The sequence below is a fragment of the Thunnus maccoyii genome, chromosome 22, assembly GCF_910596095.1.
Source record: "Thunnus maccoyii chromosome 22, fThuMac1.1, whole genome shotgun sequence".
NCBI classification, from domain to species: Eukaryota; Metazoa; Chordata; class Actinopteri; order Scombriformes; family Scombridae; genus Thunnus; species Thunnus maccoyii.
In genome coordinates, this window is record NC_056554.1 from 8463537 (window position 1) to 8491365 (window position 27829).

The 27829-nt window shown below is 40.2% G+C and overlaps 2 protein-coding genes, 1 long non-coding RNA gene and 3 other non-coding genes across 8 annotated transcripts; 3 read left to right on the plus strand and 3 right to left on the minus strand.

The window, feature by feature from the left end:
* Nucleotides 1-456: 456 nt before the first annotated feature.
* On the minus strand, nt 457-996 carry LOC121889441. Its single transcript, XR_006093520.1, has 3 exons — nt 879-996; nt 705-764; nt 457-532 (listed from the first exon to the last, which is right to left on the minus strand). It is a non-coding gene; the product is annotated as an uncharacterized LOC121889441 (long non-coding RNA).
* A 2202-nt stretch (nt 997-3198) lies between these two features.
* Nucleotides 3199-11069, minus strand: tmem179ba (transmembrane protein 179Ba). Of its 3 annotated transcripts, XM_042401400.1 has the most exons (7): nt 10991-11069; nt 10427-10544; nt 8968-9164; nt 7992-8129; nt 7213-7291; nt 6503-6699; nt 3199-6310 (listed from the first exon to the last, which is right to left on the minus strand). In XM_042401400.1, the coding sequence occupies exons 2-7, from the start codon at nt 10523-10525 to the stop codon at nt 6208-6210; spliced, it is 813 nt and encodes a 270-aa protein (XP_042257334.1). In that variant the 5' UTR covers nt 10526-10544; nt 10991-11069; the 3' UTR covers nt 3199-6207. The 3 variants fall into 3 exon arrangements, 2 of the variants coding, with proteins under 2 accessions (XP_042257334.1, XP_042257333.1); XM_042401399.1 differs by lacking the exon at nt 10991-11069 and having other exon boundaries at nt 10427-10551; XR_006093519.1 differs by lacking the exon at nt 10991-11069 and having other exon boundaries at nt 6237-6310; nt 6422-6699; nt 10427-10551.
* On the plus strand, nt 6190-6271 carry trnas-gcu. Its single transcript has one exon. It is a non-coding gene; the product is annotated as a tRNA-Ser (tRNA).
* A 1867-nt stretch (nt 11070-12936) lies between the features above and the next one.
* Nucleotides 12937-27378, minus strand: prox3 (prospero homeobox 3). Its single transcript, XM_042401398.1, has 7 exons — nt 27003-27378; nt 24662-24754; nt 21928-23807; nt 21674-21781; nt 19513-19625; nt 18586-18691; nt 12937-15188 (listed from the first exon to the last, which is right to left on the minus strand). The coding sequence occupies exons 3-7, from the start codon at nt 23803-23805 to the stop codon at nt 15015-15017; spliced, it is 2379 nt and encodes a 792-aa protein (XP_042257332.1). The 5' UTR covers nt 23806-23807; nt 24662-24754; nt 27003-27378; the 3' UTR covers nt 12937-15014.
* On the plus strand, nt 17736-17809 carry trnai-aau. The gene has a single exon. It is a non-coding gene; the product is annotated as a tRNA-Ile (tRNA).
* Nucleotides 20523-20596, plus strand: trnai-aau. Its single transcript has one exon. It is a non-coding gene; the product is annotated as a tRNA-Ile (tRNA).
* Nucleotides 27379-27829: the final 451 nt, after the last annotated feature.

Here is a 27829-nt window from a genome sequence, read left to right on the forward strand (position 1 = left end):
TACAGTGAAAGGGTTTCTTAGCAGGTGTGTCCTCGGGTGCTGAGCTCAGCTGAAACTCTCCCCACAATGCTCACACTGGTACGGCTTCTTCACTGTGTGAGCCGGACGATGTTTCTTTACTCAGGTGGCAGCACGACCAGCATCTGAGGATTGAAAGAAGACAAAATATTCACCTTAGAGCATCTTCTGATGACCAGACGCACACATTTTCTTTAAACCAAATCAACAGATCAATAAATGCGAGACAATAAATTATCATCAGTCATGACTGAGAGTGAAAAAAGACAATACAGGAACTTTCAACTGTAGCTGTTTTACATTTAAGTGGAAAAGTTTTTATACTGTTATTGTCAAGAAGTCCCCATCCAGGAGTCACATGATCGCACCTGAAGCAAGGAGGACACAAGTACTCCTGCCAGGAAAGGAACCGCCCACCCTCGAGTGTGATCACTTCACCTTGATGAGAGGTGATATATATACTGCCTTCCTCCCTCTGTTCTGTCTTTTTGACCTCAGCCGTGTTGTGTGCATCCTGTAAGTGAATTTCCTCCTTAAACATTTGCTTTACCTTTATTGCACACAATTTCTATTGAAATTTGATTTAATGTTAGTAATTGTTGTTCTCTCTTTGTAGAGCTTAAACCACACACACATTGAAAAGGAAATCCACAGAGAAATTAAAATAAAATGAAAGTGTACTGCACTGTTTTCTTGGAGTTTGCTTCATCTTTCTGCCACAGGTCTCTCACAGTCACTTCAGCTACCTAAAGGTTTAAAAACTAAATAGTTATTATAAAATAAAAAAAAATACTGTTCAGGGATCTTCTAATTGAGTAATTTTCAAGATAATATACAAAGCAAGTTTTGGATGCACTCACTGTATTATGAAATGTTCCTTGTTTGGCATCAAAATGTAACTTACAGATTGTCTTGGTGGTTTACTGTCATTATAATATAAATGTTCAGTGAAAAACAATATAAACTGTGACTCTGTGCTTTGGCTCACAGGACTCCTCCTGTGACGGGCTCCTGCTGTCCTCCGCAGGGCGGGATCTCCTACATCAGTTTAATGTACTTCTTTTTTTTTCATGCTAATCTATGATTGGCCAAGACACGTAAAATGACGCTCCAAGGGAGGCTGTCCTCTCTAACCAATCAACAACCAGAATGCAATATTGACATCGCGTTGTTCCAATGATAGTTTCCAGATTTCATCTTCAATTCTCTCCACTGTAGGCAGAGTAGCAGCAGTAGATAACGAGCAGTAGATAGCTCCTTGCGTTAGCCAACGCTACAGTTAGCTTGTTGTAGCAGCCTGAAGGACTCTTTACACATCCATGGAGGACTGTTAAGGACTGTTGTTAAGCTAACGGGACAATAGATCTGGACGCCGGGGAGGCTGGAGAGAGAAGCAACCGGAGAAACAACCAGGAGAGTTAGCTTGTTCGTCATTGTTGCTAATGATATCAGACTGGTTAAGCAGCAGCCATAACGTTCTGTAAACTAACAAACAAGATGACTAACATCCACAAATGACATGAATACTTCATCTCCATGAAAGAAAGAAGAAGACATCAGATAACGTGAGTCAGATACAGCTTCTCTCTCTCTGTCTCTTTGGTCGCTAATTTCATCTCTGATGGTTAAATGTCTCTGTGGATGTTGTGTGAATTTATCTCCTTAACAAGAATGCAGCAGAGATGATATAATGTGCTGTGGGTAGTTTGCTTGTTGAAGTTACAGTGAGTTACTGTCTGGACTCATTTATTCATTTGGAATTGATCCAGTTTTTAATCACCTGTTGATGTTGTGTGATTAGTGCAGGAGGTCTGGCTGCTTGTTGTGACAATTTCTTCCGTTGGTTTTTAAGCTGAGTCGTATATTTAGTAATAAGCTTAAAGTAACTAGAATAATAAGTGTTGACATGTCAGCTTTGTAGACTATATGTTGAATGTTGTGCATATAGATAATAGTGTGTAAGTCATGTATTTGATACATGCATTAATACTTTTTTAGATCTGTGAATGTTTTTAGTGTTCAGTCTTTCTAGTATTCACCACTGATCTGTACCTGTATCAGATTATAAGCTTTGTGGTACTTAATATATTTCTGTACACTCAGAAAATACACAGGAAACACATGTGAATCATGTGATATGTTGTCTGTTTTTGATGAGAACATAAATCTGTTGTCACAATAGAACAATACTATAAATTTGAATCTTTGACTTTGAGACCTGGTGTGGGAGCCCTCCTTTGTTACAGCACTGTTTGAGTATGACAGCTAACAAAAGTCTGGAGATGATTGTATTTCAGTTGAAATCACAAAATAAGACAAGCTGTTTTCCTCTTGTGATCTCAAAGGCGCTGGTGTATTTTTATAACATATTAGTCCACATTCTTAAAGGATTTTTATTTGTTTTAATCCATTTTGGTACCTGGAGTTGGATTTTTTTTGTCCACACTCTACACATGAACCAAGACATATTTTTTTCTCCTCAAAATGACTTTTCCCCCCTCAAGGAGCACCTTATATCCTTATATTAATTATTATATTCTTGTAATACAACCATGGTTTTATCACTCTTTTACACACTATCCTCACAGGAACAATTACAAACCTACTTTACATAAAGTGAGAGTACAAGTGAGGAAATAAAGCTAATGAAGGGGTGAAATATATGCTTGGGAATTGCAAGAGACATAAGGAGACAAGAGTTTATTTGGAACATGTTTATTTGACATAAAAAGTGAGAGAGAGGAGAGGAATCAAATTCATGTGCTTATTCACATGTGTATCTGTTTCACATAGCAGCAAGAGGAACAAGAAAGAGCTGTAAATATTGATAAAGTGCTTTTCTCTTCCGTGTTTTTATTCCCTCGCTTGCTTTTCCCTTCTCTCAACACCCTGACAACACACACACACACACACACAGTTTTGTTTTTTCTGGCTTCTGTGTATCATTTTTCTTCAGAAAAAGACTTCAAAAAAGTCCTTTTCAACTAAATGTTAAAATAAATGTTCTATCTTATCTCCTCCTCACCCTCACTTTCCTCCTCTCTCATGGGTACCAATCACTCAGGATCTCAACGGGAGCCTGCGTAACAGTTCATGACATGGGTACATAGGATGCTGCTCCCCCTCTTTCTCATCACTATCCCTCCTCCTCCTCCTCCTCTTCCTCCTCATTTCCTCACAGCTGCTTGCTGAGTTTACGCGCCTGCCTCTCCCGGGCTTCGAAGGCGGCTTTGGTGTCCAACAGCTCCTCCAGCTGCCGGCGGATCCGGGCCATGTCGAGCTGGGTGGCCTCGCACTGCTCCCTAAGGGCGGCCGACTCCACCCTCAGCTGCGTGGCGGCCAGGGAGAGCTGCTCGCTGCGTTCGCGGCACTGCATCTGCATCCTCTTGGCGTCGCTCAGGAGGGACTCCACGCTCACCGCGACTGACTCAAACTGGTCTTGAGACATGTTCTGAACAGAGACAGAAGGGGTGGATGGAGCCGGATGAGACACAACGATTTGGCTCGAGGACATTTAAGCAGACAGATGCTTGAAAATAAAGCTACCTAACATATGTTTGTCCAGTTGAAGGGCTTTCTATGATTTCAATTTGAGATTTAAGGACTGTGTTCTCTCTTTTATGGTTTTATTGCTGCCTGATTTGGCAGTAAACTAGAGCTCTCCTGCCAGAAATACAGATAAAGTGAATTGGTAGCAGACGTCCAGCACAGATCAACAGGTTTAAAACAGAACATTTGGTCTGTGGGGAGTGAAGTAGCTTAAAGAGGCTTATCATGGCTTAGCTCAGTCTACAGTGTCCACTGCTCTTCTCTGTGTTTCACTTTTATCCCCATCCTACCGCCTGTATCTCTATATCTGATGCAGTTTTTCAAGCTCTACTCTGTTTCTTTTTTTGTCTCTCAGACACAGGTTGTTTTTTTTATAATCAGTAGCCCAGTAATGACCAGCCAAGCAAGATGTGAGAAAGTCTTACCATAGATTCCAGAGTCAAATCTATCACAAGCTTTTTGGTCGTCTTCTGAGACGCAAGTTTTAAACAGTCTTCAGTCTTCTCCAGAGTGCTCTTTCCTCTTTGTTGTCCTTTACAGAGTTCCTGTAAAAAAAGCACACAGTAGCTGCAGGTAACAATTCTACTTCAGGTATAGATGTAGTTAAACTGGCTCTTGCAAGCTGACTTACAGTTTTTTCTCTAAAATGCTTTATTTCTCTCCGTCCCCATCCGTCTCCTTCTTCCTAGTCCCGTCACTCCTTCCTTTCTCTCGCCAGTGAACATTATCTTTTACCTCAGGGCGCAAGCCAGGTCACTTAATCCACAGAGATTAGACAGTTCAGGAAAGAGAGTAGTCGTGTTGTAATGGCAGCATTAAGCTCATTCCTTCTATTTTGATCTGTCAGGGAACTGCTAGTATTTAATTCAGTCATGCTTCATTCCCCTTCAAATACACATTAACAAATGCTGATATTTTACTGGTGGCCGAGTAAGGAATTCACATTGTCGTGTTTTAATACAGGATAGACTTTAAAATGTATGTTTAATAATGTGCATTTTGAATAATAATGATAATGTAATGATGAGGTCTGGATTAATGTTTGGGATGATTTAACTGGATGAAATAGGCCAATATCTTAACAGGTGTGATGAAACTGATTCGTCTGACTCAATAGTGAAAATCAAAGCCAGTCAGTGGTCTGTTGGGTTTAACTGTTTTAAACAAAATGAATTAAATTTGATCCTATTAGTTTTGTGAGTCTATAACAGAAACACTCCTCTGATGGAAGGGAAGAGGTATGTATACTACATACATGTTTTGGACACAATGTGCTGTTTTGGCTTAAATTACTGCTGTTTATTACTTGGTGGCACTTTATTTGTGTTCATATGATGCAGAATAAAGACCGCCAGGAGTTTTAGTTGTACGTGACATTGGGCTTCAAAAAAATAACCCCTCAGGACCAGTGTCCTTAAAGTCTGTAGAGGTCACTGGCTCAATCAGTCATTACATAACTTCACAGCCACAATAATAAGATTATGAAGTGTCACACAAAATACAGGTTTCACCTTTGTAAATGTAAGTCAAACGACAGTGAACTGACATGAGAAAACACTACATTTAACACATAAAACAGGCACTTGCAGTACAGTACAACTGTATCTCTCATACAAGTGAGAGTCTTCACTTCAACCAGCAGAGGGAGACACAGGTCAACATATCTACTAGCATGTCTCCATTACCTGTGAGGGACATGAGCAATGAACAAGTTTGGGTCATTTTGTTCAAACTCTTTGGTTTATTGTTTTCAAAAGGCAGCACACCATGTGCTCAGTAGCAACACAACAAACAGTCATGTGGTTGAGATGTTGACATGTACCCATTTGAAGTTCATACACTCATAATGCTCAACCAGCACTACAGATCAGATGTTTCAACATTTAGTCAGCAGGTCTGAGTGAACCTGGACTGGATATTAGATGTTAGGGTGGGATCACATACTGTATATCATGCCTAAAATTAAACATCCATTTCAATGATTTGTAATATAATGTAACATAATGTTTTTCTTGTTGTTTCAATCTGTAGCAGATGTTTCCTCAAGCAGGAGTGTTGTTCACATGTTGAGACTCAACTACTCAACATTAAATCACATTTTAAAGATGAGTGAACTTTGGCCTCAATGTCAAATGCATCATAAATAAAGAATAAAGACAACGTACAGAAAGAAAACTGGAGTAGAACTCACAATACCACCTTTCAGGAGGGTTTTTTTTTGTTTTTTTTAACTTTAAGCCGTTTAGTTTTGACATTTTACAAGAATGACGTTAATAATTTGTAAAATAGTTGTGTTTTACACATAGGAAACATCGTCATCTGCCAGTCACATCAAACATACAAAATCTGAGCACAATGATGACATGTAAAACGAATGCCTCCAATTAATATGTTAATATGTTGGTTATGTAAACATACTCAGAAACAGAAACAGTGGGAACGAACAAATACACACTTCCGTGTGATTCAGTAGTCAGACATTTGGAATGGCTTTGGTTAGTGAGATGTGGGAAACGGGTAAATCAACATGTCAACAGGTAAAATCTTATGAATATGAGGTCAAACTGTCAGGCTAACACAGCTTCTGCACAGTTTTTGCTTTTTATTGGTGTCTTTGTGCCTGACGAGGTGGCCGAGTGGTTAAGGCGATGGACTGCTAATCCATTGTGCTCTGCACGCGTGGGTTCGAATCCCATCCTCGTCGAGGGGAAATGCTTCTATTGTATCTATTTGCCGTAACACCCTAAAACAAACAAAGTCAATCGCAAATTACTGTGATTGGTATTGTCAGAAAATGTGTAATTATGCACTGGAATACCAGAAATACAATACATCTATGTGTATGTGTATTTACCCTTTTTCCACATCTACTCCCACATAATCATTTTGTGCTACTTTATGTGTTTTTGTAACTTCCTCTGTGACCCCTCCTCACTGTGGTCTTGGAGGACGGTTGAAAAATGGCTCCGTCTCTGCAGCCGTCACTCCCGGATCGCCGAAAAGCCCTCCGGCCGGCCCGCCGTAGTCTCCGAGCACTCCCGCGATCAGCTTCGACCCTGTACTCTGACGCCTCTGAATGACCACCAGAACCCCGATGATGAGCCAGAAAAAGAAGTTGACCCACACGGCCGTCTGCCAGGAATTCAGCGAGTAGTCAACACATGAAACACATGAATCGAGGGCCTTTCATCTGTGAATCTATCTATCTAGTTAGTGATGGACACACCCTCTACATATACAGTACGCTCCTTGTTTTAAAGAGGATTTCTTGACTAAATGATGATGTATAGCAGCACTAATGCTTCTTTATAGCTATTTAAAGAGTTAAAAGTAACGCCAAATGAATCAGTTGCTCTACATAGCAGCTGTGTACAAATCATTCACACACATCTTGTAAAAATTAATATTCACTTTCCTCTTAAAAACTCTGATTCTTGCGAATGTTAGGAAATGTTTTTAATTATTAAACTGGATATGTAGTCAACTGTATACGTGTACTTCATTTAGTTATTTGCTAATTAAGTCTGAGATGAATATATGAATAAGAGAAATGCTAGATCCCTGGGAGACCTGGGTGCTCATGTGGCCAATGTGATTCTAGACATAAAATAATACAATAAAAAACTGAATGAATGTTATACTGACCTCTGCTTTGTGTAGACTGTTGTAGAACCTTCCTCCTTTAAGTGGACTGACCCACTTTCTAGTCTGGGCGTCTTCACATCTTGAGAGACAGAAATAGATTTGCATGTAAGACACTTGGAAGAAAACAGATAATTAAGTTTCATGTCCTGTAGGTGTTAACAGTAGCTAACAAACAAGATATATTATTTCAGCTGCCAAAATCCCTTCAAAACCATCATAAAATATTCAACACATCCACTCATATTCGCACGTTGTACAGTAAGTGCTCCGTGGGTGATGGATTTGTCTTTAATCTAATGGTGTTTAATGGTCATTGAGTGTGCAGCTAATTTCTCAGTAGATGAGGCGTGACAAGCGACAGTTTGCATAAATAACATCAAGGTCAGTGGAGCTTAAAACAAGCAAATACAGATAATAAATGCAGAACTGATGCTGGCGTTTTCCCTCTCTTTTAAGTTTTGAATGTCAGTATATTATTATTTAGGTTGAAACTTTGCAAAATGAAAAGATTTCTGCGGTTATTTGAGTTGTTTGCAGGCTGCGTAGTGCTGATAACATTTTAAAGAAGAAAAGGAGATGTTAAAAGATGCCATGAAACCAGTGTAACATGACTACAGGCGCAAAAATAAGTGACATCTGCTTTCAACAACTTCAAAGTTAAGATGAAATCAGAAGCAAAACACTGAAGTAAAGCTGACTGGGTTTTAAATGTCACTTTTAGTTTCATTTATGAGTTGTTTGTGGAAGGTTTTCATGACTTGCGGATGCGTCTGTGTCACCTGGTGATGTTGGGAACGGTTTGTATAACCGAGGTGCAGAGCGAGTCGCGTCCGATCTTCAGCATGCACCCCGTGATGAGCAGGAAGAACAGGAAGACTCCGCACACAGCCACGATCATGTTCATCCACACGCGCTCCCTGCGGAGAGAGAGAGCGAGGTTAGAATAAACAGAAGGAGCGTGAGAACGACTGTTACACGCTGAGTTTTTATGAAGTGAGGGGAAAAAAAAGATATAAAAAGTAATTACATGTTATTTAAACCTCTGACCTATCGAGGAAATGACGTCAAACTGTATGAAACAGTTTTATTGTTGAGAGTTTGGCCGGTTGTGGCTCTTAAGACAGGTATATCTGGAAAGCTTTTTGTGCGCCTGCATGTTTTTGTAATAAAATCCTATCACACATCTCTGTGTTGGCTGAAATGAGAAGGGAAGATACTGTGCAGGATACGAGTATCAGCTTCAAACCATCATATTATGCATTATTGCTTCCCTATTTTGAGAGGAAACATTGATAAAGACTAAACACAAAATATCAGCCTTTTTCAGCTTTAATTTCCCTGCGTGTGATCAGTAAAGTGGATCTTTTCTTACTTTTAATCCAAAAATTAGCCCTCATATGTTGACATCTGATACATCCCAGTTGAATATTTACATTCAGGTTGTCTACAAGCTGTATAAAACTGGCTTCCACATGGCTGACCAGTAGTAAAGTTCAAGAATAAGATGAGGAAAGGCCTGTGTTGGCAGCTACATTTTGTTCTCCGACTCAAAACTTTGTCAGCCAGCGCATAAAAACACTGATAGTAGCTGTAAACAAAGGCTGCTGCCAATTTTAGTGATATGGCAAATATCAGCTGTACAATGGAACAATTGAAAATAAAAATGACAACAGAGCAGTCGGCCATAACCGCCAATAAGACTGAAGAACACACACACAATTATTTAATGATTAACACAAACTCAACAGACATCACCTTCTGATTTCCCCGTCGATGCAGAACGTGTACATCCAGTACAGTGACAGTGAGAAACACACCACTGCCACCATGACTGATATGGCCGACACAAAGTAACACAGAGACGATGAGCTGGATGACTGCACTCCGATGGCGCCTGCTGTTGCATTGTAGCTGACAAGTCCATACAGCATACACAGACCTCCAAAATTACCCTGAGAGAGACAGACAGAAAGAGAAATTACCAAAAAAAAAGAAAGGACATTTGTAATCTGAGGTGCTTCCCGGTGTATTGTTTCAATTTTGTTATGTAGTTTCAATTACTTTCCTTGTTGTAACATTGTTGGCACTGCAACCACAAAACAGAAGATTTCACTGAGAAAACACACACACACAGTCATGTTTCCATCACTTCAGAGGACATTTCATTGACTTACATTCATTTCCTGGAGACATATTCTAACCTTAACCATAACTACCACATGCCTAACTCTAACCCTTAAACTAACCTTAACATAACGCTAAACTAACCTTAACGTTACCCTAAACTTACCTTAACTTTAAACCAAGTCTTCACCTTAAAATGAATGATTTACATTAAGAGGACTTAGTTTTTGTCCCCATAACATGAGGAATACCTGATACACACGCACACACACACACACACACACACACACACACACACACACACACAACCTGCAGCATCTGACTTTCATAAAGAGGCGGGGAGAATAATTAGGCACGAGGACCAACTGGTCACATGAGCAGTATCTGAACACATGACTCAGTTATTAGGCTACCCGCGCGCGCGCGCGCGCACACACATCCACACGCGCGCATTTTCACACGTTCACACATTCCCCTGATTAGTTAAGAGGAGAAAGTTATGTTAAAAAGGATTTTAAGCCGCAAGATAAATGTTATTCTCCACAGTGTCTTTATGTCAACGCGTATAATGAGTGCAGCTAATGAAGAGGAATGAGACGACTAGTGACCACACTGCGCGTTGTTATGTTCCTTATATGGTCCTATAAGGGTTCTATAGGCTGTATAGTGGATGATGGAGGGAACGTGCTACTGTGTTATACACTAAATTGTGACGTATAGCCAAAAAAACAAAGATAAAGACAAAGAAATCCACATGTGGACTCTGTAACACTGATAGTCTTTGCGGGAAATCGTAAGAAAGTGAAAGCGCAACATCAATAAGTGGTAACATCTATATGCGACTGTATGAAACAATGATTTTAGATGTGCCAAAGTGTAGAAAAGCCACAAAAAGTAGTTTAAACAGCCCACTATAACTCTCATTTCAATATAATTCAACACAAAGGGTGCCACAAACATATGGGGAAGCCTTTTGCTTTTTCACACACGCACTAAAAAAGTGAGTCCACCCGGAAGAGGATGGAGATGATAGAAGCTTATAGTTCAGACTAATTTGTTTGTTTGTTTGTTTGTTTGTAAGTAAAGTCACCTGGACAATGGTGATGGACGCGGCGGTAACGATCCCGCAGACGAAACAGCTGGCGTACAGACCCAACTCCAGCAGCAGCAGCCCCGTCAGCGCCATCATCCAGCAGCCCGGTCCCCGTCTGCGCGTAAAAGGTGACCACAATGAGATACAAGGCTTCCGCTTAGTTGTTTCACAATCATTTCCGAAACTGAAGAGCCTATTCGCTGCAGCGTTAATTGAGTTGGTGCTTAATTAAAACAGGTTAATGAATAGTTATTGAGGAATACCTTGTAGACAAGACGAGTGGCAGGTTCAGCTGGATAAATCTATATAATCAACGATATTTATTTCAATAAAACAGAACATAAGTCTATATAGGCTAGTAGGCTACATGTTTCATTTAGCTTCACTGACTGTAGCTGGTATTTTAGTCAAAGCTTTTCATTTTCCACTGCGTAATCCTTTAGGAGGGAACTAACCAGGATCATTTCTAAGGAAGAAATAATCCAAATTCAGGAAAAACCTGCTGACACACCTATGTTGAAAAAGACAAAACCATTATGATCCCCACAACAGTCAACTCACCTGCCTCTTCTTTATGCAATGTGACAAATGCCACGCTGAGATTTTAAAGGTTAAAATGTTTGATTTCCGGCTGTTCCTGCTGGACTTCACTCAGCTCTCAGTCATAGTCCAGCTGTGACTCCCTCCAGTTTTAAGAATCAACTCTGCTTTTCTTGAGCTCCACCAGATATGCACGTCCGCTTATAAATGCGTAGAAATAGTTTATTTGTCACAGTGACGGGTGGATACACTGAAACACTGGATGTCATACAGACCGATTTTCTTCGGGTCAGAGGCTGGTTTCAGCTGGATAACCCAGAAAGATAAACTAATAGCTGTGAGAAGCAGCGAGAGGGGGACTGGAAGGTGAATCAGCTTTTTATTTAATAAAGTTCACAGTAAAAGTGATGCTCATCAGGAGGTATTGACTGCAAAATTCATATTTATTTCTTAAAAAAGGGTATCACATGTAGTTTGTGTGTTATCCTCCATGCAGCAGATTATCAGGTGGCCAGTGTGTGTGTGTGTGTGTGTGTGTGTGTGTGTGTGTGTGTGTGTGTGTGTGTGTGTGTGTGTGTGTGTGTGTGTGTGTTGGATGGCTGCAAATGGTATTTCCTTCCCAGAATGCCTAATCAAACCTTGTGACTTATGTCATATGATCATGCTATTCTGAAATATATGTAACACAATTTTCAAGTCTGTTAAATTCACGTATGTGGTGGAAATGATTTTACTCATTCTTGATACACATCCATCCCCGCTGGGAATGTGTTACATCATTCAATTTTTGATATAGATTTAATTTCAATAAAATAAATAGGTATTTAGTTGTTTTTATGATTTGTCATATGATAAAAGGTTCTAAAATTTTAATGGAGCGACTACATTGTTGAGTTTCCCTTCATAACTAATCAGTGAGCCTCAATAGAGCTCGTTAAGTTAACATGCAAACTTTAAGTCAAAGATGTGTCAGCTATGAATGAGAGCACCGCTGATTGCTTCATATGTTTGATAGAGAGGTGCAGAAAATATATGTGAAATTGTTGAATTTTCACACAATTTGAAAGGCAAAAATACATAGAAATATATGTGCAAAAACATCCATGAAAGATAAAAGTTAGGAGAGGAAAACATGGGAAGTAGGTGAGGTAAGATTAGAGAAACAAGAAGCTTTTGGTAACAAAGATGCATGTAGGAGACTAAAAGGATGGAGAGATACATCAACCACGGCTAAATTTCACCTTTGAAAGGTGTAAAATCTATGAAAAACTGTGAGTTTTGAAACTGAAGTTGGGTGAAGCAATGAATTAGTGCCACAAAGTTTTTACAGATCTCAGATTTTTACAGAACATAATCAAATAAATCACAAATAACTAGATAGCAGGTAAGAAATGTAAGAAAATGTTGATTTTGAATGGCTGAAATTCATCCATATTAATTCTACAAAGTAGACAAAGAGTCCAAAAAGAAGTTAGTTAGGGGACATTTGCATTTATATACTGTTATATTTCTGTTGTTGTTGTTTACCAAGTGTGACCTCATCATCCTACCTAAACGTACCAAACCTTAACTAGAGTCTGTGTCTTCGTTTAACCAGGTCCAGACTTGTTGGACAAACTTGTAGGTCAAAAAAACACAGCAGCTTTATCTCGAAGACCCCTGTGGTTTAGATAAATTGCTGGCATACCAGAGAAACTGTGTGTGTGTGTATGTGTATGTGTGTGTGTGTGTGTGGTGCTGTCTCAGGTGGTTAGTCCTCCGCTGAGCCTCTTACAAAGCCATCATCCACATATTAGTGCCAGTGAGAATGTGTGTGAGTTTGTGTGGTAGTGTTGTTAGATTAAAGGCTTAAAGTATGATGGTATTAGTGTTGGCTACCAGGACGTGAACACCAGAGAGCATGTATGTGTGTGTGTGTGTTTGTGTGTGTGTGTATGTGTGAGTGAGATGTATTCAGACCCAATAACTCAAGCCTGTTATCACTTTAATTCACTGATAAGTTTAAACATCAAAATTCACCAAAGTTTGAATGAGGCACGGATCTAAAGAATACAATATGTACAATATAAAAGAGAGACCAATAAAAGCAATGAGAGAAACATAAGCCATTACAATACAAAATGCAAATATAGGAAACATGCAGTTGAAAACACGTCACAATTAGTTTACTTTACGGGCTCGGTTTCACAGACACAGCTGTGACTGAGCAGATCTTATCTGGAGCAGAAATCCAACTTTCCTCCAGATAAAATACTGTCAGATTTAGATAAATGCCGGCCTGATCAGCTTAGAGTGAAAGTTGCTTCAATATGTTTGGGAAACAAATGTAGATATACACTAATTGTGCAACCGGCCTATTTAGTTTAGCATCACATTAAAGGAAATCAAAAACATAAGTAAATATTTCATCAACAAGAGTACATCAAGGAAACAACCAAACATTAATTTTACTATTTTAAATTCAATATAGTGTCCCTCTTAACAGCATTTTAATTACATTTCGATTACATTGTGCCATCATGTACAAAAAGCTCCATAATAATTTAATGTTAAACAGAACAATGGATATACAAGCAAAACAAATCCACTGACTGAAACCACTGTCCTGGTGTTTCTCTAAAACAAGGGCAACGTCATTTTTTTTTTCAAATCCTACAATTTACTGTAACAAATTACATTATGTAACATTAATTAGCACTGAACGTAACATTTTCAAGCCCGATTTCTGTAATGGATACAAAAAACAATGTATGATGAATTCAAACACAGTTTAAACAGCCCGGTGTTGTTTGGGGGGGAAAACATTTGGAAAGCATCCTCACAGCTATGCAGAAATAACTGTGTCTAAACTGTAAAAGCTGTGAGGCGTACTTAACAAAAAAAAAAAAGGTTGTTTTCACCCTCCAGAGCAGCACACACACACACATACACACACACACAAAGCAGCGTAAGAGTCCATTTTAATTAAGGGCTAGCAAACCACAATTACAACTTGATTTTCTGTCTTAATCTTCGTAGGCAGAAGTCTGACTGTGAGCACCCCTGACGGAGAGCAGCGTTCAATTTTTAGGTGTGAATGTAAGGTGCTGTTTGTGCAAGATCATTAATGATTACACAGCAATATTTCTTGTTCATCAGGAAGCTGATTTTCCATTTGGCTCCTGACCTGGCTGGGCTGTGTGTGTGTACTGTATATTACATCTTTTACACTGATGTATTTTTACATTGATGTGCAAATAAATTAGATAAAACATGAACAATACATTAAGCATGGAAAGTTGGTTGTAATCTCTCTGTGTTGGAGCATTGTTGTCTGCGGAAAGAGAAAGAGATAACCCCCGAGAGACTTGGTATGTAATCAGGTTCTGGACTCTATCTGAATGTTCATTATTTGCTTCGTGCTTTTGCAGCGTTCATGCTGAGTAAACAGTTGTCAGCAGTCCATTTGATTACTGAATGAATGCATAGTGTGGCTTTATTTGTAAGTATTGAGGACTAGCAGGGAATGTATATATTTTCATGTGAATGATTGATGTGTGGAATTTAAACGACACATCTGAAACGGTAAGTATCCCATGGCAACACACCAGTCCATTCAAGTCCATTTTTTTTATCAGACCTCTGTAGCAGCACTGTGATTTCACAAGTCAACATACTGCTGAAGAATGTTTCGAAAGAGAAGTCTCTGCTCTGTCCGTTTTTATTCAACGGTAGGGTCACGTTCTTCGATAAGTGCAGTCACAAGACTCTTATCATGGCACTGAGTGTGTCAGTCTGCTATTGACCCTGTATGTGTGTGTGTGTGTGTCCATTTGAGCCTGTACATGTCTTCCCCTGCACACTGTCAAACAAAATTATTTTAGTTTCCTAAATAATCTTTTTTTTTTTGAAAGTGGATGAATTATGAATCAACCAAATTGTAGAATCAGATGTCGTCAGACCAGTTTCTCACAGTCTGTAATGGTATATGTTTGTATGTTTTCTTCAGTAAGATTGTATGCGTGCATGCATTTGTGTACATGTACCAGATGAAAGCAGTTTGACGTCAGCCGACAGGACAGCCGGGCAGTCTGAAGGCATCTGGTACAGGACTATCAAGTTTACAGATGATTTTATATATTCCTTTCTTCCAGCAGGGGTCGCTGTCTCTCCCAGTCCAAATGGCAGAGTAAAACTCCCTCAGAGCCACCTCTGACACCTCGATGAACCTCTCCGGGACCTGCAGACAGAAATCTGAGTGTCAAAGGATAAAATACTTGCAGGTCTGCAGAATTAAGTCCTTAAAATTCTGGACACTTTTGGAAATGGGCTCCACAGTTTCAAAACCCGGGTAGAATGTTGGAAATTGTGTCACCCATCAGATGTAGTATAATCCAAACAAGCAAAATATAAGATTCATAAGTCACATGACCAACAACCAGTTCAAATCCTAACTGTAACTAGCAATTTAATCATCGCTTGTTGTACTGAAATGTTCTTGTTATAACAAGAAACTTTTGTCATTATAATAAGAGAGTTTCATACAGTATGACGGAAAAAGGTCAAGTTAAAGCTAAATCTAAGAATTGTATGTGTGTGTGTGATAGGTAGAAGCTTCACTTATCTGTATTTGTTTGTTTGTATACTATTGATGAGATTTTGCATTTTTAATGAGATTTACTGAGCAGTGACAGGTTTTATAGCCTGAATGGGAAGCACATTACAATGCACGTTAAGATAACTGTTCAGCACTTCCCCTACAGTACAATCACACTGCTGTTGTCACTTCTCCTGCCTGATTGAACCTGTTTGAGAATATATATTGTGTGTAACAGATATTTCCCTGATTATCCTGTTGTTTTTTTTGCACCTGTTAGATTTGACCTTCATCATTGCATGGAGTTTGGTAACCTCATGAAATAGGCCTTTTGATAGGCATAGATTAAACAACAGGTTTTAATAATAACTTAAATAATGATGCTGCCAAAGAAAGCCATGCCAGTGAGCCATCATGCACAATGGCAGGGACCTGAGAAGACCATAAAACCATGGTCTTTTGACCATGAAAGTCAAAACTCATCGCTAAAATGTTTTTGTTTTGTTTGTGAAGTCAACTGTCTGTCATTAGGAAAAACACAATGACTGTGCTGTATGTAACAGTGTGCAAGTCATTATCTGTTACGTAACATTCATGATATTTCATTCATTTCATCATTTCATCAGTGCGCTGCCTATCGCATCTGTCATATCACTACTTCTCCGTTGCTGCCTGCAGCTACACTTCCTCTGTCCTCACGACTGCAACTTCTCTTTCTTTTTTAAAAAGAAAAGATTCAGAACAGGAAGTAATATATATTTCAAAAATAACTACATATTGTTTCTAGAGCAGCAATAGTAATGTTTACCTCAAAGAAGCACTATATAAGCTCAATAATACCTTACTGGAAACAAATCAAGTCAGTTGACTCACTATGTTTATACATAGCTCACTTAAATTTTACAGCACATTTTTTCTCACATTTTCATGTTGAAACAACTGAATCAATGATTCAAACAAGTGGCTTCATTTTAACTGTCAGAGGGATTCAAATGTAAAGAATAATTTGGAGTAACATCAGACTGTAACTCTGATCATTTGTTATTAATATTATGAGGATCAGTTTGTACAGATGGATAAAACAGCGAGATAGATGGATTGGCTCTGAGGATGATATGATGTTTGCATGGTGACAGGTATGTTACAGTCATTTTAAATGTCTGTTCAGCAGCTGAGATTGTCATTAAGCTGTAGGAGCTTACAAACACATTTTTTAGATATTTTTATCACAAATTCCTCCCACAGTAGCGGCTGCACTCTCCATCATCTGCTTTAAAACAGGTCGAGTGACATCAACAATCTGTTATTTATGATAGCCTAATCAGTGCAATAGCCAAGTAAAAACACATCAATAATACTCTTACATATTTTACAAAAACAAACAGGACATTTAATAACTAAAAGCAGGAATTATAGCCTATATCAGTGATTTGATCAGAATATTTTCACTGATTCAGAGAGTAAAAAAATCTATTGAGCTGCTAATTCATGTAAACTAATTGATAATTTAATGAAAGGGTTCTCTCATTTGAATTTAGAGTCTTCTTCATTTTATCCTGGTGTTAGCAGCAGCTCGTTATGTTATTAATTATTCATGACAATTTGGCAACGCTCCAAAAGACACAATACGTTCATTGCAGCATTTTTCACTATTACAGTGTCACCAAGTCGAGTCTCACAGCCATACATCGTTTTAGCTTGTTCATTCATATCTACTACTGTACTATTATCTTAACAGATGATTTTCGGGACAAACAGGACAGGATTCAGGATTTGGAATTCGGACAACTGCTCGTAATCTGGGACTGTCCCGAATTTTTCGGGGACTCTGGTCACCCTAAGCAGAAGAGCACATTTGATAACTAATTTGATAATTAAAATTTGTTGTAATATAAACAAAGAAACGACATTATCACCCTTCATGTCACAGAATTTCCATCCAATATTATGATAGTATGTTATCAACAAAGCCAGTTAGGTCAGTTGGACTTCTCAATGTGGCATCTTGAAACAAAATGAAGTATTAACACTGATAATGAAAGAAAGAAGAATCAAAACATGGCCAGTAAATACATATACATGGACATACAGATCTCTTTTAGTCCTATCAGTTTAAACTATTGATACAGGTCTAAGAGTCCCTTGATATCCCAACTGACAATGTATTAGCAGCTCACAGGTGACACCCATGGCCGGTTAGCTCAGTTGGTTAGAGCGTGGTGCTAATAACGCCAAGGTCGCGGGTTCGATCCCCGTACGGGCCAAAGAAGTTTTGGGGCTCAATTCAGAAGAAGTATAACAGAACACTCGTCATCTCCAGCAAATGTGTACAGATTTGTATGTATAGAACACGTACTGCATTTAAAAGGTCTCAGCTGCTATTTAAAGATACTCTCACTTAGCACAAATATGCAATCCCTACCCTTGCAGAACAAGAGAACTTTCCCCTCCATTTGCACATACTGTTTATCCTCAATAGCACCTCCATCCTCACACATGCAAGTGCACCAAATCATTAAAACACAATACAACTGATTACCTGCTTCTCCATCATGTTGGTATTACAGTAATTACCAAAGTATTGTCCTGACATCAGCTCATCAGCTATTTCACATGATGAATATACAACAGCTCTCTATCTGACAGAGCACAGGTCATCCTGCACCGGACCAACCAAGGCCATGTCATCACAGAGAGCAGGCAGAGTTTTAGATGTACATCCTATTTGCATGTTATTGTATATATTATACAATATTGATGATAAAACATATATGTAACCTTGGGATGCTCCTGTGTTTACAAAAAATGCTCCGCCATAGTGCCAATAACAAAACCTGGAGCCCATTAGACTGAAGGTTCCCAGTCCATATATATATATATATATATATATACATAGAGAGAGAGAGAGAGAGAGAGAGAGAGAGCACTATAAGGGATTGCAACATCCACCCAAGGACTGTATACAGTTATACAATTAGCAAACCGAAAGCTATAGCTAGAGTTCAAAACAGACTTTACTGAATATTCACACCCTCCTTACCTGGTAGACGTTACTTTTATTATAGTGCATGTTCAGTATGCGATAAAGTTCTGTGTCTCGACCCACTCGCAGCTGACTCTCTCTGCCCAGACGAGGTGCACCATCCCTGGGTCACACAGACAGACAAAAAGATTCATTTTAATTCAACTACTGCAAAGGGCCTGCTGTCAATAGCATTTATTTGTAGCATTTAGAACTAATTAATATTTATTTTTGACAGTTAATCTCCTGAACATGTTCTAGCCTTGTATGATGTCCAGTAAGAATAAAAGGGGTATTTGTTTCATCCATAATAGTCCAGAGGCTGCACAATGCATACACCGGGGCAATTTTTGACCACTTGGAATGAAATATTCATGGACTTAATACATACATTCACGTTGTAAAACTAATCCAGTACCTGCTAAGTATTAGACACTAGTAGAAGTATTATTGGTAGTAATAAATAGATCTAATAATTGCCAGAAAAAATGTCATTTCTGTAAATGCACACTTAAGACAATATATGATCTCAAATCTATTTGTCACAGGTATCACTACTTTTCCATCTTGTTAAACATTTCAGGCAATATAAAAAATACTACAGTTACAATGGAGAATATGAATCTGTTTTTAAGTACCAGCAGCTAATTTGATTATAACAGCACTGAGAGGGAGGAAACCACGATGCTTCAAGCTGCTGCATAAATAGGAAAATCTGGATCACAACACCAGTTATGTAATGAATCTGCAATTTGTTATTATTTCTGCAAATGACCAAATCTGCAAGACAACATATGCACAGCATCTAATGCATGAATCAAACACAACGCAGCAAATGTAAGAAATGCGCGCAAACTTCCTATAAGCTCCTATAAAAAGCATGTCAAACATGGCAAGTTTTGTAGTAAATGAGTTAAACATGAACCGGTGCAAACCCAAACTGACCGGATGAGAGCCTCGCGGACAGCCTGTCGTGCAAAGCGCTCCATCTGGATGTAGAAGAACTCTCTGAAGTTGCTGAACCATTTAATCATCTGGGAGGTCACACAGCGGTTGAACTAGACAATGGATATGAAAACAGCAGGACAGGAAGTGAGCAGGTGAGGACAGCGAGACAGTGCAGCTTATTAGATGATTTAATTGAGCATTTACTATGACTACTTTAACTTAATTAAGAGCTTTACCCTGTGTTTTACCGAAAGAGAGACAATGTTTTGGTGACTCATAATGGAACATTTTGTTTTTTATCCCTCGGTAATATTCATAATAATACATGTTAGAAACTTTTTTTTCTCTGGTTGTGGACTACATTTTACGTATATATGACCATTATTTTCTTACACTTCAGTGTATTTTTGTTGTTTGCATTACTGATTTTTATCATTTATAATGACTTTATAAAGTAAGTTAACTTTAGTGTTCAGAATTTACGGTCATATACAGTTATGTACAGTGATTGCTATCTATGATAGTGATAGTAAAGTTTTTTGTTTAACTATGTTGTTTTGTGTGATCAGAACTCTTTAATAACCACATTTAAGTAATTATATAATATCATATTAAGGTTCATTATTGATAAAGAGGGCTTAATCCATCTGAGCCAGTTTCAGTGAGAGGAATAACACAAATTCCCGAAATCATCATTTCTGTGATTTAAACCAAATATCATAATAATCCTCCATTTGAAATTATTAAATATGACTTGTTAGCTCAGCTGGTTAGAGCATGGAGCTAATAACGTCAGTGTAGTGCGTTACATCCCCACATGGGCTGCATTAATTTACCATCGACTCTTGGACATCTGAAATTGCGCACATCGCCAAGACCATGACATTACAGAATACGTTGCATTCACTAACCGCGAACTATGATTGGAAAACAACAATTTATACCATGAACCACATACCAGGTTATCGATTATCGGTAAAATAACTGTCTGGTATCAAGAGCAGCATGGCCGGTTAGCTCAGTTGGTTAGAGCGTGGTGCTAATAACGCCAAGGTCGCGGGTTCGATCCCCGTACGGGCCACGGTGCTTTTGAGAGCGCATCAAGCGTCTGCAACTTCAAATTGCGCACTTCTCTAGATCAAATGAATTACAGAAACTACACACTGTTTCCACAGCATCACATGACTGGTAAAGCACAATTTCCCATACCTGTCCCGTACATAAATACAGTTCTGAAGTATTTGTACTTTATTTCAATAAAATCACGCTGCCCTATACTTTTACTCCACGACATTTCAGAGGGAGACTTTACAGGTAAGGGTTTTTGAAATACAGCCTATAATAACAATATACAATACAATGTATTGTTATAAAATAAATTAAACCACTCAACAGTATATTAAATGGGTAAAATTAAATCTACTGCAGCCAGCTGCTGCATGAAAATCCTGCTTATGTGTGTACAGATCAGTAATAATCCACCAGTAAGATATATAACACTGACAGCCGGTACTTTTACTGTTAATAATAATTTAAGTACATTTTGTTGATAGACTTCTGTACCTTTACGTAAAATTTTCAATGCAGAACTTTCACCTGTAACAGATTATTTTTAAATTGCGTAATCACTACTTTTACTTAAGTAAAATACCTGAATACTTCTTCCAACACTGAATGTCTCAGTAAACCCCAAATAAACCTCAATCCATTTGACTTGCATGTAATTAATGAACACTAAAAGTTGATTACCTGGGGATGAGCGTGAGGAAGAGTTGGGACATTTCTTCAGTCATGCTTTGGTTATGGATATACAGTATAGTGTGCACAAAATTTTCAGTTTCGCTCTTACTGTATCTTTGCACTGGTTAAAAGTTTGCAATATTTTCATATTTATAGTTACTGTCATCTTTTAATAGTAAATGTCATTATCCAACTGTAAAACATCCTACATTAGTATATCTTTCACTTTTTAATGACCAACTTTGAGTGACCTTTTCCATGATATAATTTCATCAAAATAATGCATAAATCATTTGTTTGATCCATTCGATCATGTAAAAAATAAACATTGACTGACATATTGTTGTCAGATTTTGAATTTAACATTGTTCAATATTGGACAAAACTTTGATCCATCACTGTGATGGGGTACACACACCTTGACATCAGGGAAGTACGTCTTGAGTGTGTTGGAGCTGGGATAGCGTGCGTAGAAGAACATGAGCTTGGCTTTCTTCAAGTGACAGGGAGACAAGCCCTCCTGGGTGTATACATGAGGTCAGTTAAGGCAATACACGTTACACACACACACACACACACACACACACACACACACACACACACACACACACACACACAAGCACACACACACACATCTCCCTCATTCCTCCCTCCTTACTGACAAAAGGATATTCCCCCAGCTGTCAGGTAGAGCTCTCCTCCGTCCATCCCTCCCCCTCCTCTCATCCCACCATCTCCCCTCATCCCCCTCTCCCTCTCTCTTCCTCCGTGAGCGTGGCGTGCAAGGGAGGGGTCCAGGTGACCAAGCAGGGGGAGCGGGGGGAAGGAGGGGTGAGACGAGAACTCCAAGAAAGGGTCGGAGTTCAGATAGTCCTTGCGCGACGGGGGTAGGTGGGGGAGCTGAGGGTGATGGAGAGAGCGGGAGAAGAGCTGCTGCATGGAGTAGTGGAGGAGCGGGAGAGGGAGTGGAGGGGGAGGGGGAGGAGGAGGAGGGGGAGGCGCAGGGAAGGAAGATGAGGAGGAAGAAGAGGAGGATGAGGATGGGTGGAAGGAAGCGGAGGGGTCCTTGGATTGTGAAGCTGGCGGTAAAAGGGGAGGGTGAGAAAGAGGAGGAGGACGTGGCAGAGAGGGGTGATGCAGGGAGAAGTTCGGGTGAGAGGGATTCAGGTGAGTAGAGAGAGGCGGGCCGAGGAGTGAGTGGGCCTTTCGTATGTCAGGTGACCTTTGAACAACCAGTGGCATCGCCAGATCTGATTGTTCAGCGCGGTGTGGCTGTTCAGGAGGCAAGCCGCTTCCGTTGCTCATCTTCTGGAACTGCTTCTCTCTTTCTCCATCCGGCCCTCCCATCTTCTCCTCCTTACCTCTCATCTTTTCCTCTCCTCTTCCTCTTGTTAATAGTCCCATCCACATCCCCCTCTCCCTCCCTCCGTCGTTTCCTGTGTCCGACGGGAGGAAAGAGATGGCGGCGGGAGGAGAGGAAGGAGTGAAATCTGATGTTTCCGTGTAAAGGCGGAGGACACGGTCGATGACACGGGCCACAGCGCTGCCCAGCTCCAGCTTCAGCGCCTGGGCAAACTTCTGCCCTCCCTCCTCGCCCTCATCCTCTATCCCTCCATCCCAGTCTCCTCTCACCAGCCCGCCGCAATCCAACCACAACCCCACTCCCTCCATCACGCCCTCCAAGTGCAACCCTCCTCCTCTCCCTCTCTCCAACCTCCCTTCTCTGTCTTTTTGCTGCTCTTCTCTTCGTTTGTGGTTGTGGAAGTTGTCAAAAGGGGAAGTGGAGAGAAGGGAGAAAGATTCCTTTTCCATCTCTCCCCCATCAATGTCCTCTTCATCATACATCCCTTCTGCAATGTCCTCATCCTCTATCATCCCTACATCTCCTTCTCCCCCATCTCCTCCTCCTCTGTTTCCATTTCTGCACCTCCCTTTCTTCTCCTCCTCTGCCATGTGCTTTTCCCCAAAAGCCCTCCATACTTTCTCCTGCAGGGCCTGCAGTCTCTCTCTTGCCTCCTCCAGCTGCTCTTTCAGCTCCTCTCTCTCTCGTCTCCTCCCCTCCCTCCCTCCCTCACGCTTCCTGCCTCCCTCCTCTGTCTCTCCATCTCTCCGTCGACTCTCAAGCTTCATCCTCTTCACTCTCAAGACGTCTTGACTCCACTCAGCCGCAAGGGCGGCATCACTGTGCCTCTTCTTAACCCCCAACAAGTTGTCCTCTCCCTCCATAACTCCCTCCTCACCTCCTTCCGTCCCTTGCTCCACCCCTGCATCCCCCTCTCCTCCATCTTCATCCACATTTCTGTCTTCCTGATGTCTGTGCATGCTGAGGTTTGCATTATGTGTGTGGAGTTGCCCTCCAGTCCTCCTGGGGGCTCCACCTGGCTGGAGGAGGTGGTGGATGAGGGGAAAGCCAGGGGGTCTGAAGGTCGGAGGTGGGCGACCTGCACTTGGCTGAGGATGAACTCCAGACACATCTGTGGAGCAGAGAGGGGGGGCAAATGTGTGTATCTGGGGAGAGGACTCATCGAAAAGATCAGTGGGGGAATCCATCACTGCAAAAGAGACGGAGAGAGAGAGAGAGAGTAATGATTAAAATTGCTGAAGTTTGTGTTGTTTTGCACAGGCAGCAGGTGGAATAGAGTGAAAACATCACTAACAATTTAACAACACATTCTCAATGCTTGGTTCAAGGTCCTACATTTAAGCACTATTAAAGGGTCAATGCAGCCAAATTTTTAAAAAACTACGTATTTTATCACTTGGTGGTATCAAGCCCTGCAGATAGTTTGGTTTTGTTTGCTGTTGAGATGTCCATCTCTGAGATTTCTGCTGCCCCCCCAATATAATGAAGATGAATAGAATTTGTCTCAAATATTTAAAAATTAGCATTTAAAAAAAAATCAACAGCAACCCGTCTCTCCAAAAAGACAGTGTCTGTTATTCTGAGTAAGTTCTGACAACAGTTTCTACCAAAGAAATAGTCTATATAAAAACTGTTGATTTCATGTTTTTTTTGTTTTATCCAGTAACAGAGGAATCTGAGAGATGCTGCTTTTTTGAATTTCCTTATGGTTACATTGCATTTTCTATGTTGTGAACACCACAAACAAAATTCCATTCACCTCCATTGCATTGGGGTGAAGGCCAAAACCTCAAAGAGGGATATCTCAAAATCTGTAAGCAAAAAGTATTAGTTAGATACTTCTAAAAATGTGAATTAGATAATATATATTTTTGTAATTTGGGTGAATTGACCTTTTCAGTTGGTTTCTACACCCAAGTGCCATGTTATCCATCACTTAGAAGTAAGGTCACATGATGTTTATGTCCAGCATTCATAACTAAACCATGTTGGCAAATGAATAGATGCACATCATGATGTAACTAGCACATGACTTCAGCTTACCTTGACAACAAAACAGGCCACCGGTCTATAACAGGACACAGACTCTTCCACTTTGATTGTGATAAGAATGAGCTGCACTGTCCTCGCACAGAACTGCAAAAATATAAGGATACTTTGTAAGAGTGTAGAAGAGAGTAAGTGCAGCGACATGAAGAAGAGCTGAATTCCTAAATAATTTGAATTCCTAAATAGTCCTAACAGCTGTTCAAAGGGTTGATATTCTCCTCCATGGCCTTCTAATGTGTCATATGAGGAAACAGCAGACAGCTCTGACTAAAACCCGATGGAAGACATGGAGAAAGAGGGAGTCAAGGCGAGTCAACACGCCAGGGACCAGGCTATGTGCTGCTGGTGCAGTGGGTTAACATCTGGCTCATGATCTTTGTCACATATCACCCGCCTCTCTTCATGCTATCTTTTTCCTGTTGCTCTCGAATGTTTGCTGTCATATGAAAGCACAAATGTCATAAAACACATGTGACAAAATGGAGGGAGATAACTGTATTTGAATGTGGATGTTGGCATATGTCAAAATAACAAAACAGTGGTGAAAAATGGCTTTCCTTTTATAACTAGCTGGAACAGTATATAGCTTGAGTTATTTTTTAAATCTGTATTCTGCATGGCCTCTCCACAATACCTGGAAAAGCTGGTAAAAGTGAAGAATAGTGAACACCGGGCTTATGAATAACAGTACATTTTGCTATTTAATCAAGATCAAAAACACACATCCCCATTCCTTTTTTTCACTATGTAACCTCCTCTCCCTCCCAATGCCCCCTTCCCTTTTTTCCTTCCTCTCTATCCCTCTCTCATCCTCTCTTCCTCTCCTCTCTCTGTTATCAGTTCAGGCAGCTTGTTAAGCACTGTTTGATCAGAGTGTTTACCGTCAAACACACTCTCTCACACACACATACAGATTCACACAAAAGTGAAAGAGGCTTGAGAGAGGGCTAACAATGGTCAATGGTCCTTGGGGAGTGAAATGGAGTGAGAGCACTATGTACGTATGTGTCCGTGTGTGTGTGTGTATGTGTGTGTGTGTGTGTGTGTGTGTATGTGTGTGTGTGTGTGTGTGTGTGTGCGCGCGCGCATATATGTGAAAGTGTGTGTGAACAGTAGTCCTACTTAGCTTTGATAACACCCCTAATCCACTTCAGATGGATACACTACCACTCACTGAACAGAAAGATGGACGGATGATAAATGGACAGATGTAAAGACAGACTGAGAGAGATACAGAAAATACAGAAAATGTGAGCACACACACACACACACACACACAGTATTTAAAATTTTTGACCTATTGGTGTCACTGGTCGCCATTAGATAGATAGGTAGATATATAGATAGATAGATAGATAGATAGATAGATAGATAGATAGATAGATAGATAGATAGATAGATAGACAGACAGACAGACCAGTGCAGAGGTCCCCTGGTGCAACATGAATAGAATAATCCTCCTATAAATAGCTAAATATCAATTATTCAAATGCCCTCTCCTCGCTACTATAATACAGCCCAGATGGCAAGCAAGCCAATGCGCTTATATCAGGGACAGATTAGCTTTTCAAAGCCAGCGGAAAGCTGCACAAAATATGAATACTGAGCAATGAAAATGAAAGCTATTAACCATTAGATTAGACTTAAAAACGGTGCACTTGAAGTGCTGTAGCTGTGTCTGGGAACACTGACAGGAAAGGGAATACATACTTAACAAGGTGCATGCAATTTACTTGTATCAAATATCAATACAATATATATTTGGAAATTCTAATCTAGATGTAAAATTTAAAAAAAAAACAATTTCACACAGGTGTGCAGTTTACATCCTCTATATATTTCAAATGTTCAGAATATTTCATACATTAATTGGGTCAGTTATTTTAGTTTGTTTGGGCCTTTTCTTTTCTTTTTATTTATCTGTCTATGTTGGTGTAAATAGCTACTTTAAATAATTTATATAATGTTTGAAGCTTATGTTTGAAGCCTCCGCGTGGCAACATCTGCCGGTTCTGCCACGCGAGAGAAATCCGCTTTGGCCATTCTGACGCACGAGCTGTCAGAGTGTGTGTGTGTGTGTGTGTGTGTGTGTGTGTGTGTGTGTGTGTGTGTGTGTGTGTGTGTGTGCGTGCGCGCGCGCGCGTGTGTGTGTGTGTTTGTCCTGTGACTAATTGGCAGCGGTGGACTAATGTCGCAGTATGAAAAAAAAAATAAACACACAGATAGACCAGTACAGCTGACACTGACTCTCCTGGCGAACTAAGCGTGATTTTCTTTTTTTTTTTTAAACATTAGCTTATGTTGTGTTTGAAGTTTTTCTTAAAAATGTACTCACTTTCAGTCACAGAGAAGAGCTCCAGCGGTGTCCGTTCAGCGGAGCTTTCCACTCCAGTGGCCGTTCCTGTGCGCTCTGCCTCGGTCGACTGTCTTCAGCTGGCACCGGACGGGCCTCTGACAGAGGTGCAGCCAGAAAGACACCAGCCAGCAGCGGGTTTCCGGCGTTCCCCTTTCCTCTTTATTTGTCCTTTGTTCCGTAACTCTCACTGTTTCACTCTGTTATCAGCCGCCTCCTCTTTGCTCTAGTTGTGTGCATGTTTTTTTCCTCCCTCGCCAATCCATCTATCTCTGGCTGGCATCATCCTCACGCGCTGCTCCCGGTGTGGAGTGGCGCGCGGTGGGCGGGCAGGCGGGCTCGAGAGCTGCCCACTTGACGGTCCGGTCCCTCCCATGTTGGAATGACCCCCAGTTTGTGCACACTCACACGCACATGCACACACACACAAACAAACACACACACACACACGCACACACACACAAACACACACACACAAAATCTGCTGGTTTTAATATTCAAAAGACACAACCGATTAGCTACTTTTAATTTGTTTCAAATTAATGCAATTGGCCTACATTTTTCATTTTTTAATAATCATGATATCAACAGTTTGTTGGAGATGGCTACTAGTTCTCATCATACAGACACACCCACAGATGTGTAGAGCACCTTGACCGGGCATCTGTCAACACCTGGCAGAGGAGTCACAGATTTACGGCAGTGTATTCTCACCTAGCGTAAAGGCAATTGAAACTCAGGTGGTCACTCATTAACAGTTTTATCTCATCACAGGAATTTTCTTTGAGACCAAGCACAGAAACTACAAC

What these genes read in the sequence shown, in the direction of transcription:
- prox3 (XM_042401398.1), bottom strand. Translation starts at nt 23,805, where the DNA reads ATGGATTCCCCCACTGATCTTTTCGATGAGTCCTCTCCCCAGATACAC. An exon ending in TCTACCTGACAGCTGGGGGA is followed by an intron (nt 21,782 to 21,927) that starts ATATCCTTTTGT and finishes CCTCATGTATAC; the next exon opens with ACCCAGGAGGGCTTGTCTCC. An exon ending in ATAAAAGTAACGTCTACCAG is followed by an intron (nt 15,189 to 18,585) that starts GTAAGGAGGGTG and finishes TTCTGTCTGCAG; the next exon opens with GTCCCGGAGAGGTTCATCGA.
- tmem179ba (XM_042401400.1), bottom strand. Translation starts at nt 10,525, where the DNA reads ATGATGGCGCTGACGGGGCTGCTGCTGCTGGAGTTGGGTCTGTACGCC. An exon ending in ACAGTCTACACAAAGCAGAG is followed by an intron (nt 6,700 to 7,212) that starts GTCAGTATAACA and finishes AATTCCTGGCAG; the next exon opens with ACGGCCGTGTGGGTCAACTT. An exon ending in AACCGTCCTCCAAGACCACA is followed by an intron (nt 6,311 to 6,502) that starts GTGAGGAGGGGT and finishes TGTTTGTTTTAG; the next exon opens with GGTGTTACGGCAAATAGATA.